Here is a 13,021-nt window from a genome sequence, read left to right as displayed (position 1 = left end):
GTTAAAGAACCCCAGGTGGTCAAATTTCCGGAGCCCTCCACTACGGCGCCTCTAATAATCATATGGTGGTTTTGGGATGTTAAACCACACATATCAATCAATCAATCAATGGAAAAAGCATGCTTGAGCTGGCTACACATTAATGTTTGTACCATGAAAAGTGTTTGTTACAGGTTTCCACTAGAGTTTATTTGACTCTTTACGAGAAAAAAAGCCACATCTGCGCATTCATGTTTCTTTCTCGTTTTTTGAACAGTGTCCCACTAATATCCCATTAGGCCCACTGTTGCAAGAATAATACTATATGCCCCTTTTAAGGACTGCTTTCCGTCGCAGAAGCAATGACTCACATTGAAACCAACTGAAAGCTTTCGATACGCCCTTTCAGGGTCGTATTGGGAATTTTTGAGCTCGTGTACCGGCTCTCGCTTCTGGATGTTTACTAGAAATAAGTACAACCATTCAAGAAGGTCGAAAAACAAACGACAATTACACACTTTTTATTGAGTATGACTGTGTGTCTCACTTCTTTGTGTACTTTTTTTAAAATCATTTCCAGAACGGCGTTATCACTTTCAAGGAGTTCATCCGAGCGATATCCATAACAACAAAAGGCAACATCGACGAAAAACTCAACTGTGAGTGCCACTTCATCATTATCTTTATTTCATGCAGCTCATTCTACATATCATTAGACGAACGTACCGCAGAGATGTGGCCCGGATGACCAGAGAAACTGCTGGAGAGAATTTCCTTCATTGTGCATTTTTTATGTTTAAGCATTATGCAGCAGCTATTTTGTCGTTCTTTGAACATACTATTATTTTTGTTTTTTTTTCGCTTTCTTTCTTGCGTTTGCCACGCCAATCAATATAAGCTTTGTCTTCGTGAGTGGGCTTTTCAAACAGATATTTTAACCTTGTCCGGCGGAGAGGAGGATGGAAGTGGGCAAGTGTAGATGTGAGGGCTTCAGATGACCGCTTCTAATTTCTTTTTAGGACGGCTAATTAAACGTTACAGCCCACATGCTCACAGCAACGTGCATTGATAGACTAGAATGATGACTGTCTGGTCAACACAAATTGACCCAGAGGTATCACAGGTGGTGCCTTGAAACATGCGTTAAAGAGAAGCTGAAGCTTTCTTCTAAAAAATGACTTAGGGGAGAGTAACGACAGTTTGATCCCCGCTGAATTAGAAATGCGATGTGAGAGTACTCAAAAGTGAACGCCAATAGCACTTTTTCGAGATAAAAGAGTGGCTGTGGCAGCCAGGTTTCTTGAGACGCCGAGCTAAAACGGTGACGTTATTCTCGGTATGCCGCGTCATCTGCAACAGCAGCACTTCTGAAGGGAGGAATTTTCGATTAGTTCCGGCAAAGACATATGTCATGGGTTTTTCATGGAGGCAGCGGTGGAAGATTAAAAAGAACACCTGCTGCGGGCTGGAGGAAACGAAGACGGCGTATGTTTTTACGCCCATACTTTCAGCGCGCTCATGGGGGCTGAGCAAGACAAGCTTTTATTTCGCCTGTTCTAAAGTTCCTGCTGCTCAAACCGCGAAAACAACTTTGACAACTTTGTCAACAATACAGTCGGTCCTTCCTAAACACAAATTTTTATTTGAAGGCCCCGCCTCCAGTGAGGGGGGTTAGTGAGCCAAATCTTCCAGTGTGCTAGTCAGCAGCGCAGGGAACGAAAATCGCCTTTATAGCAGGACTCAAAATCACAAACAGCCTTCCGAAACGGCTCAACACGGCACTAACGCACAACCGAAAACCGAAAACCCGGAACAAACAGTCCCTGCAGACTGGCGTTCAATGAGACATATGCAGTGAAACCATGACAGGAAAGCTAGCGCGAGACATAACAGCAGTAAATCAAACGCGCACGCAATTTGCCGTAGACAACGCTCCCAAACCGCAGTGCCATGTCGGTTCGGGGGCGTCGGGGGCGACGCACGGAGGAAAGTCACATCGCGATTAGCGTGACCGACACCGCATCCGATCACTCACGCCGCCACTTTTCCGCCTCCTGTGGCTTTTTGGGGTGCTGACGCTCGTCCCGCGCATGTGGAATGCGCCTGTGCTCTCCTCGCCCTGCTTCTACCACGCACGCTACAGATAAGAGCCCATTGGCCTCACACTACTCTGATGGATATAATCTTCCGACTACTAAAGAAAATATTGAACACTATAAAAAATACAAGATAGTAAACTAAGAAGCAGTCCCTGATTAGTGTACCCAGTTCATCGGGCACCACAACACTTCATTATTAGCCACGTGTTCATGTCGACGCAGTTTGTCAGGCCCCACCGCACATAACCACTCGTCGCATGTCTTTCTCATGAGTTGCACCGATCGGAGCTTGCACACACATCACATAAATCTTCGTGACGTGTCTTTGTCCCACCGGTTGCACAGAATGGAAAGCGCACGTAGCGTGTGACGGTGTTCACAGGGGACTGGGCTGGTGTTTCATGACTGATGTTAGCGTTGTGCTTTGTCGCTGTCTAGGTAGGAAACACTAAAGACGCGGTGGGTGTTCTGCGAAAGGGAACATTACTACACTAGGACAACAACAACAAAAAAGGGCACTGAATTCTAATTGACAAACTCATACACAGTACAGCAACGTCGACGATAGTGGGGGAAAGTCTTTACTCGTTTAATGGGCGCTGGTAGTAAGCTTTGAGGTCACACACGTTTACAGGGCCTGTTACTCGACCATTGCGTTTGTTTCTGAGAAGGTATGCTAACCTAAATATTTGCTTTCCAATCACGTAGGGGCCATCCCATCGTGGTGCGAGGGAGGCAGCAAACGCTTTTTCTGCATTACTGAGTGGGTGCGTGTGGCGGACCACCGCATCAGCGACCGCGAACTCTAGAGGTTGCCTGCCCTTGTTATATTGATTCCAATGTTCCAAGCGGGCTAGTTCTAAGTTCTCCCTGGCTTCCTGCAAAGTTTCGCTCAAGCGACTGGAAAGATTTGGCGCGAACATTGCGTATTTGCAGCGCGGTGATTCGGAGTCATGTGTGAGTGCATGTTCGATGGGGAATTCGAACTCGAGACCTATTACAAAGGCTGCCGTGCTAAAGCCAGTCGCGTGGCGGTGTAAATGGCTGCCGGAGTAATGTTGTTCGCGTGGCGAATGCCATTTTCTGTACGCGGGTATCCCAGTCCCTGTGCTGGTCACTGAAAACTACCAACATTGTTTTAAGGTTTTTGTTGACGCACTCAGTAATGTTGGCCTGAGGCTGGTAAAGTGTCGTTCTTTTGTGGTGTACACCAAGATCTTTCAAAGTGTCCGCAAATATTCTGCCTGTGAAATATGTGGCGTTGTCTTTTATTAGCTGCTTTGTAAAACCGAAGTGAGTAAACGCCTGCAGCCGGCAATCCCAATTTATTTTCAAATCCAGATGGCGTAATGGGCACAACTCTACCCATTTCAATAAATGGTCAGTGATTACTAACAAGGATCGACACTCTAGGCGAGAACTTTCCATGGGCACTTGTTTTCAACAGAATTCAAGAAGCCCGGTGGTTTGCCTTCCCTCGGTTTATTGGTCTCACAGAGGGCAAGTGCGAACGTGTGATGGGACTTCCTTTCTCATGTGCGGCCATGTGGCGACGTGACACAACTTTTCAAAAGTTCTCTTGACATCACTCTGACCAGCGAGGCGTGTGTCATTAAAGTGCACCAAGAAACTTTTGCGTAGACTCCGAGGAATGAAAACGCGGAATGGAGGCTCACCATCATGCGTATCAAGTGAGGGTACGTAACGCAGGAGCAGGCCATCATCAGCTTATAAGCAACTGCCATAGCTGTTCGTGCACTGTGTGGTCCCGGTGGCATTGGCAGTGGCCAGGGCACCGCATATTTGCTCGCACTGGGCGTCGCTTCTCTGAGCGTCGAAAAGCTGCTGATCAGTGTTCCTCGTGAATCTTCAGGCATTGTCACAGCCAAGATCTCGGCGGCGAGTTTGCCACCTCCGGACATTGGCGCTTTTTAAAGCGCGTCAGCCACTTTGTTTCCGGTGCCTTTCTTGTACTTAATTATATTTCTGAATAGAAAGAGCTCACTGCGCCAGACGACCGGTTGGGGTTCTGATATTCGACAGCCATGACAGCGCGTGGTAATCGGTTTGAATCGTAAATAAGACTCTATCCAGGTATATGTCAAATTTATTCAGTGCGAATACGATTCCGAAGCACTCTTTCTCTGTTATGGTGTAGTTCCCTACTGTGCCCGAGAGCGTGTGGCTCGCAAATGCTAGTGGGTAAAGCATTCCTTGATATTCCTGAACCAAACTTGCTCGAAGGCATTATTCACAAGCATCAGTCTTCACAGTGAAGGACAATTTTAGGTCAGAGAGGTAACTGTGATGTATCAGTGATAGCCTGCGAAATAGCCAGGAATACAGCATGCTCCACGTTACAGCAAGATGGCAAGTTGGGCCAGTTGAATAACGTTCATAATTAAAAATTTTGTTGAAGTGCACAAAGAGCAGACGGACGGAAGAGGCTGACGAGGACAGTGCTTGCTGTCCAACTGTCTTTGTGAGCCTCTTCTGCCCGTCTTTTTTAGTGCGCTTGAACAAAATTTTTCAATTATGCTCCACGTTAGCCCAAGACCAATGGGCCCTCTTGCGCAAGAGCTGTGAAATGGTCTGGTCAGATCAGCACAGTGAGAAATGATGTGGCCTACCATACCCAAAAGCCATTGCAACTCTCGGCACCCGTTGGTGGTGGATAATACAGGATTGCCTGAAGTTTCCGCTCATCTGGTTGTGCTGTGCCTTGCTCGACAACAAAACCTAAGAGGTCGATTTTGTTTGAGACAATCTGAACTTTCTGGGGGTTGATCATGATGCCTTCTTCCTGCATTCTTGGCAATACTGTGGTTATATGGATCAGGTGATCGTCGAAGGTTTGCGAAAAAACTAGCACGTCGTCCATGTAGGTCATTGCATATTTGAATTTGGCGTCTCGAAGCACAATGTCCATAACGCGCTCAAATGTGGCTGGTAAATTGGCCAATCCGAAGGGTAACCTCGTAAACTCGAACAATCCCCTGTGACGAGTAAATGCCGTTTTCTCAACACCGCACTCTACTAACGGGATTTGCAAGAAGCCTTTGCAGCAGTGTAGCATAGTGAAAAAATCGGCAGCCCCAAGAAATTACATAACAGAGTCGATTAATGGGAACGGTTATGAGTCTCAAACCACAATGGCATTTAACTGCTGTCCATCTTGGAGCTAAAACAACTAGAAACACCCATGGACTGTTAGATGCTCTTACGGCACCAGTGACGACCATTTCTTAAAAAGCAGTCTCTAAAGGGTTTCGTTGCTCTAAGCGTGGACGTTGAGGATTTGTTATTTACCTTACCGCAAATCTACGCCATAGAAAGTGTTAAAATATGCATTTCATGATTCAATGACGGCCTTAAGTTTAAGGCAAGCAGTGGCGTTTTGCTCGTATCCTTCCTCGAAGTCCTGTTTATGTATCCTAAATCTACCGTCATTGGTTGGCAAGATAAATTTTCGCATGAAAAACAGACGTTTGCATCGGTTCGAAAGTTGCACCTGCGTTAAGCGATATTTTTTTAGCGGCGTTAACAGGAAACGTAACAGCCACCTTGGTTAAGGTATCCGTTATGTTTGATTGATTGATTGATTGATATGTGCGGTTTAACGTCCTAAAACCACCACATGATTATGAGAGACGCCGTAGTGAAGGGCTCCGGAAATTTCGACTACCTGGGGTTCTTTAACGCGCAGCCAAATCTGATTGATATGTGGGGTTTAACGTTCCAAAACCACCATATGAATATGAGAGACGCCGTAGTGGAGGGCTGCAGAAATTTCGACCAGCGCAGCCAAATCTGTCCGCTATGTTTGTATGTATGTTAATGATTACGTGGCGACTTTTGATAATGACCACAATCACAACCATCTGACTGACAGGATTATAAATTTTGTTCAGTATTGTGGTCAGGGTCTTCCGTTCACCCCTGAATCGATGCAGCAGCAGCAGCTACAATATCTTGATTTATGTCTGCTGTTCTCTCCACAGCATGTATGTTGATAATACCTACCCAGATCGTAAAAACCGCTGATGCATGCTAACTCAGCAAATTCTAAACTAATCAATAATTGCATTATTTTTTCTACTTTATGCTCCTAATTCTAAAAGTCATGCCATCATCAAATTATAGAGAACTTCAAGAGCCTGCGTCTTAGGCAGAAGACAGCCAGTTACAACAATGCAGCGATCACCTCTGCATGCAATAAGCTCAAAAAATGGGTCAAGGCCCAACACGCGGGAGCCTGCATTGAGCTGGAAACTCTTACCAGCAAGTTGACTGTTGTATCGTACCTGCATCGCTTTTCCCGTTTTCTGACATATGCTTCTTATCGGTACAAGATTAACCTGGTGTTTTCTGCTACAAAACAATAGAAAATATTTGCCCATTTATCTGAAAAAGCAGGTTCCTGTGTAAAAGTTCGATTCACAACTAACGATGTCCACAACTTCATAACTTGCATGGTAGGTATTGTGTATATGATACTTTTGTCATGCGGTAAAGTTTATGAGGGACAAAGCGGAAGGTGCATCAATATAAGACTGCAAGAAGACCTACGCTCGCTCTCCTTCGCTAACCCTACTACTTATCATCTAGCCAACCATAGCCACCTATGTGGATGCAATCCAAATTTTGGTTGGTTGGTTGGTTGGTATGGGGGGTTTAACGTCCAAAAACCACCATATGAATCTAAGAGACGCAGTAGTGAAGGGCTCCGTAAATTTTGACCACCTGGGGTTCTTTACCGTGCACCCGTATTTGGGCACACGGGCCTACAACATTTCCGCCTCCATCAGAAACGCAGCCGCTGGAGCTGGGGTACAAACCAATCCAAGTTTTGGTGACACCGTCTTTATTCCACGTCATCATATTAACAAGACAGAAGAAATGATAAAAGCTTTTCACATTAGCCAATTAAAAGAGAAATTAATTAGTCAAGCATCTATAGACCTTTCATCTAAAGAATTAGATTATCTTTCCTAAACGTGCAAAGCATAGTGCCACTTCATATTGCTTCTATCTGCTGCATACCTTCATGCTGCATATGTTTTCCATGAAACTCTTTTAAACCTACTATCACCCTGGCGCTGTTCACATGGGACATTTGATGACAAGTACTAGAATTATGCTGGGCATATAATTGGCGTGTTTCCAACATTTTTTGTTGTGAGTGCAGGAGTCGTCATGCCGATTTTTCGTTCGTGTGTTTTTCCTAACGCTACCCTATATAATACATTACAGATACATGCACCGCAACTGCTACTACCCCAAAAAATATGCCTGCGAGGATTCGATCTAGATGTCCGTTGTACTAGGAAGCAGTCTTAGGAAGCATTCATCTTCTTCCTGCCCTTCAGCGACAACGGTGGCGGTCACCATGAATCCGTCGGCCCACATCGCCAAACCACGTCTAAGCAGCCTTTCAGTCCACAGTTGTCCGTGGCTTAAGTCTAAGCCGAGGGAACTTAGAACAGAGACATTCGAGGGTGAAAAGTCTGTCACGCGGACTAAAAAATACCCTTCGATGCCACCCCTTCACGACGTACCGCTGACGCCTTCTTCCGTGACCGCTGAAGCCTTCTTCCGTGACCGCTGAAGGAACGTCTGCTGCTATAACCTTTTCCGTTGACTGCCATCCAGTAACCACTGGTCGCTGATGGAGTTGATTACTCGGTGATGAGTGCTACATTGGCGACCGAGCTGCGCAAGTTGCTGACAACGTGGGACGGCCCACAACTGATCACCGCTGGAGGACACTCTGTGTCATCAATCGGCCAGTGCGCTGTAAGACTCGAAATCTGTGGCGTTTGTAGCATTTTTCGTTTTGTTACCCTAATGTTCACAACCAGTTATTTGCGTATGGATTTCCTTAAGAGGTATGGAGAGCTCATTATTCTGGGAGATTCGTTCGTAACCTTTCCTATCTAAATTTCTACGTATTTAGATGTCGCGTACGAACATCGGCTTGTGACGTTACGCGCTGTTGACAACTTTGTAACGTTGCCGCCTCGTAGCACTGTCTCGGTCCTTGTTGAGTGCCCCACAGGATCAAGCAGGCACAGGCATCGCTGATGGTAACGTTGTTGCCTTACTACTGGGTCGAGAGGTCGACATGGCTCGTGGTATCGTAGAGCTCGAAAATGGGAGGGCTACGATTTCAGGAACTAAGAAGAAGTGAAAGCTGGGCCAGTTGGTGACTGTGCAGTCTCCTCTCGAAGAGAGCAGCCAGGAGCCGTGTTTGCCTTTCAAGTGCCGCCAACGGAAGTGGGGGGGACGCTCAAGCCCCAAACAGGGGCTATTTCCACGTCTTGAAAACCCTTTTTCTTTTGTTATGGCCACTTTAAACGGGCGCCGCAAACGACCTTCAGAGCGACATTCGTCACCTTCTTTGTCGGCTCACGGAGAGAGTGAAAGCACCGGTCATCGACGGAAGAAGAAATGCCAGGCGGCGGTCAGACTCACCCCACCAGCCCGAGCAACAGCATCGCTTTTTACGGGGACTTATTGAGTGCTGGTGAATTCTTGTTAAGATGTCATCCTAATTCCTGTTATTGAAAGTTACTTTTGTTTAAATGTTCACAAGTGTTTGACCGTTAACGGGCTGGATAGCAGACGCTTTGAACCGTCAAATGCGAGCTGCGATACCAGCATAGTGACATTACTTGGACATATTTTATCACAACGCACGACTTTTAATTCGAAAGGAGAGCGCCGCGTCCTGGAACACCAACCTGGTTCTGACACAATCCGCATTTGCAACAAACATCAACAGTATTCTTAAGCATCACTACATACTAATGCAGAGTGATCACCTGACAAATATATTTCATGATCTGCCACGTGTGGCATATCGCATTTTGAGGAGCTCACGAGACTTACTAAAATCGTCAAAGATCAGCCACGTAACATAATATATGATTGCGATTCTTGCAACAAACCCCGTACCAACGTACGCAACCACAAGACGAATGCATCTCCTGTTGAGAGCACAGCCTCAAACTTTGATCTATGAATAAAAGGCTATTTTGACTGCTACATAGGCTGTACATGCTTTAATGCTCTGTGTGCCAACTGCAATCAATCAGACAAGCTGAAGCCCCTTTGAGACTAAGTTTCATAATTAGGTTCATAACTTTAAAGTGCTTGGTAACAGTAACAAAGTTACCAAGCACCTTCACTACTCAATAGAATACCTGAATTTTACGACGAATTATGGAAGCGTCGAGTGAATCATTTAAAACATTGCTCATTTCACAAAATATTGAGTTTTTCTACCAAAAATGCAGTATGTATTTTCAATTTCTGTGTCTTAAATGCAAATCATAGTTGTTGATTTGGCGAAAAGGAGCTACCAGTGCATTATGTACATAATTTGTTGTTGTTTTTGGCAGACATAACGTATTTATTCTCGCTTTTACACTTTTTTCTACACATGTTCATTTAATTTAGTGACGATTCAGTGGAATATGTCCATACAGTATACTTTGTATTGAATTGTGCTATGTATGGCCTGCGTGCCGAACTGTCGTAGAAGCAAAAGTCTTTGTCAGGCCACATGGTCTTTAGCTTCTGCTTCCTTTCTGTATAAATAAAATAAAGTCCATTCAATTCAATTCAATTCAACCACAGGTCGAATGCCATAACCCTACCAAGTTCTACCTTTGTCTGGGCACTGTAATATTCCTGGTCACTCTGTCGATAAACTAACGGCTAATATACTGTAATCCGGTTTCCCTTCACACAATGACGGGGAACTTCGCGAGTCATTCTTCATACACAAATTCAACGCGGTCTTATCTTGTATAAATGAAAATCCTGGCAAACTGTCGTTTGTTTCGGCACAGAAATCAGCTTTAGCACCACCTAAGTCTAATCATAATCAATATACACCCAGATTTTCTCCACACCTTTTCGGTTTGTAGCTTTACTTTCTTTACTTTGTATATTTAATTTGGTGACCCATGAAATTCTTAATAAGGCATTTTGTTTCATTTGAGCATTTCCACTATAGTTTTTGTTTGCGATTGGCCATATACGCTTTAGGGGCGAAGGTCCTTATAGCGGCACCCGTTCGTCCCTCGTAGTCGTAGTCGTAGTGTGTAACCAGTCTTACATTTTGACGTCCAAGGTGGTGCCGGTGAGAGATTTTTTCTGTGCGTTGTTGAACAATAAAAATTCGCAGCGTGCGCGTTTACTAAAAGCCGACTTCTCCTGTCTCTCATTTTCCATTAGCAGCCATCGGCATGTACATTGAGCACTATCTGACAGGAAAAGTTTGCTACGCTGTACTCGCTGGGCGTAACCTCTTTGGTTTTAGAAAGGTTTAGCGAGCGTTGAGCCACAGTGCCACGAATACAGTGAACTAATATATAGCATGAACTCGAGGCGATTGAAGGTGAGAAGTAGACACGAAGCGCAAGCCGTAAGAAAGTGTGCGTGTGCCTCCTCTCGTTCAGTCCTTGGAATGTCCGCTGGATGGCGGTGCTTCTAAATGGGGAATATATGATGAAAAGATGCGAGATGTAGTTACTTCGAGTGTTGAATAGATGGACGAATGGACACACAGACAGATGCATGGACGGACGCATGGATGGCTGCACGGATGAATGGATGCATGGACGGACGCAGGGGCGGATGCATAGACGAACGAAGGGACGGACTCACAGATGGGCGTGCGGACGCACGAACAGATGCACGCACGGACGGGTGGATGGACGCACGGATGGTCACACAGACGGACGCATGGACGGACGGAAGCAAGAAAAAATGAACGGACGGATGCTTCGCCCCACTCTCCATCATTCACTCCGTGGATATGCTGCCAATTTTTTTTAGAATGCTTTCCTGTTTGCCGATTTCGTCGTCGTTTTAAGACTGCTAATTATGTGGTGTACTTCATCGAAGCACCAATCATGTATTATCATAACTTTACATTGACCTTGTCTGGTCACCGTCAATTGCTCGTCACATGGTTATATATAGTGTTCGATAGGGATGGTTTGCGTGTGTGTGCCATGTATACTTAACAGCGTGTTTTTGTATTGTGTTTACCCTGATGGAGGCCGGTACCTAGCTGAAACGCAGGAAAAATAATGTTTTCGTTTGCCCGTTTTCTACAACATAGTGTTGCTCCACGGGTTCCAAGGGCACCCTCTCTCTCTCTCTCTGTCGAACCTGTTGATCCTGAAGAATACCTGTCGAACACCAGCCGTGGACCATCCTGTTTCAACCGTTCGCCGTCGCCCTACCCGTACCAATCCCCCAACCGTCGCAGCCATGCTGACTTCGCCCATGGAAGGTCCCCCAGCCCACGAGGGGAAACTAAAAGCAGCAACTTTTGGAGGTGAAGTTGCACAACGGCGAGAAAATGAAAACCCTCCAACGACTCAAGACCGTGACTCACGACACGCCCTCATCTCGACGACCCGACGAGACCCTGACGAGACCCCCGAAAACGACGACAGCTACGCTGCACGACGCGTACTCGAAATGACGAAGCCTGCCGCTGAGAAGACGACGATGACGACGCATAGTGCCCGACCATCTACACGTGCAAGCCGCGATACGACGCCCCGACGCACCCGAAATTCGAGGAAAGCGGCATCCGACGTCCAGTTGTCCATCGACGGCCTTGACGTAGTCGCCCTCATCGACACGGGAGCCGACTACTCGGTCATGAGCGGGTCATTCGCGTCCAAGCTAAAGAAAGTTACGACCAGATGGGACGGTCCGCACATACGCACAGCAGGAGGCCACCTCGTGACCCCAAGTGGAATGTGCACATCGCGCGTCACCATAGACAGCACTACGTACCCTTCGGAGTTCGTCATTTTGCCTAACTGCTCCCGCGACGTAACTCTCGAAATTGACTTTTTGACGGACAATGGCGCAATAATTGATCTGCAGACAGGGTCGATAACGTTTTCTTCCGATCACTCCACGACGCCGCAGCCGAACCTCGGACACCGTGCTGCTGTAAGGATCGCCGACGATCACGTCACCCTGCCAACCCGCGCAAGCTTGATGATCGCCGTCGATTGTGAAGGTGCTGCTCTTGACGTCGACGCTATCGTGGAGACTGACCAAAGGTTGCTTCTACACCGCGGTGTGTCTGACGCAAGAGGCATTGTGCGGTTTAAGCCACGCAGATCCCACGTTTTGGTCACCAATTTCACCGAGGAGTACCAGCATCTAAACAAGGGCGCTGCAATTGCGTTCCTCGAAGAAACGCAAGAAGCGAGTCAAGTGATCGCGGTCGCCACCTTTGAACGCGCACGCGCAGATGCTTCCAGGCTGCCACATCCTTTCGACGTGAACGCGGCGCTGTCGCAAGAAAATTGGGACAGATTACTGGAGTTGCTCCGTCACTACAGCGAGTGTTTTTCCTCGAACTGGAAGTTACGTCAGACACGTTTGGCGAAGCACCGGATAATAACCGAAGATGGAGCCCGACCTACCAGACAGTCACCGTACCGCGTTTATTCACACGAGCGCGAAGCCATCCGGACTCAAGTTGATGACATGCTCAGCGGTGACATAATACAGCCATCAAAAAGTCCGTGGGCTGCGCCGGTTGTACTCGTGAAGAAAAAAGATGGCACTTTAAGATTCTGCGTTGACTACCGGAGACTAAACAAAATCACCAAAAAAGACGTGTACCCCCTGCCACGAATCGACGACGCCCTCGACCACCTCTGCCATGCCAAGTAATTTTCATCCATGGATCTGAAGACCAGCTACAGGCAAATTGAAGTGGACGAGAGAGACCGAGAGAAGACTGCATTTATAACCCCGGACGGTCTATACGAGTTCAAGGTGATGCCGTTTGGGCTGTGCACGGCTCCCGCAACGTTTCAGAGAGTCATGGACACTGTGCTAGCAGGCCTGAAGTGGCACACTTGCCTCGTATACCTCGACGACGTTGTCGTATT

The 13,021-nt window shown here is 46.6% G+C and overlaps 1 protein-coding gene across 1 annotated transcript in view; it reads left to right on the top strand.

Moving 5' to 3' along the window:
* The window catches only part of LOC119161633 (frequenin-1), a 1,172,367-nt gene that overhangs the window by 1,063,415 nt on the left and 95,931 nt on the right, over window positions 1-13,021 (top strand). The window contains exon 5 of the mRNA XM_075881058.1: window positions 560-638. Coding sequence (XP_075737173.1) covers window positions 560-638 — 79 coding nt within the window. The remainder of the gene's footprint in view (window positions 1-559; window positions 639-13,021) is intronic.

The sequence above is a fragment of the Rhipicephalus microplus genome, chromosome X (assembly GCF_043290135.1).
Source record: "Rhipicephalus microplus isolate Deutch F79 chromosome X, USDA_Rmic, whole genome shotgun sequence".
Classification (NCBI taxonomy): domain Eukaryota; kingdom Metazoa; phylum Arthropoda; class Arachnida; order Ixodida; family Ixodidae; genus Rhipicephalus; species Rhipicephalus microplus.
This window is presented reverse-complemented; position numbering and strand designations above follow the sequence as displayed.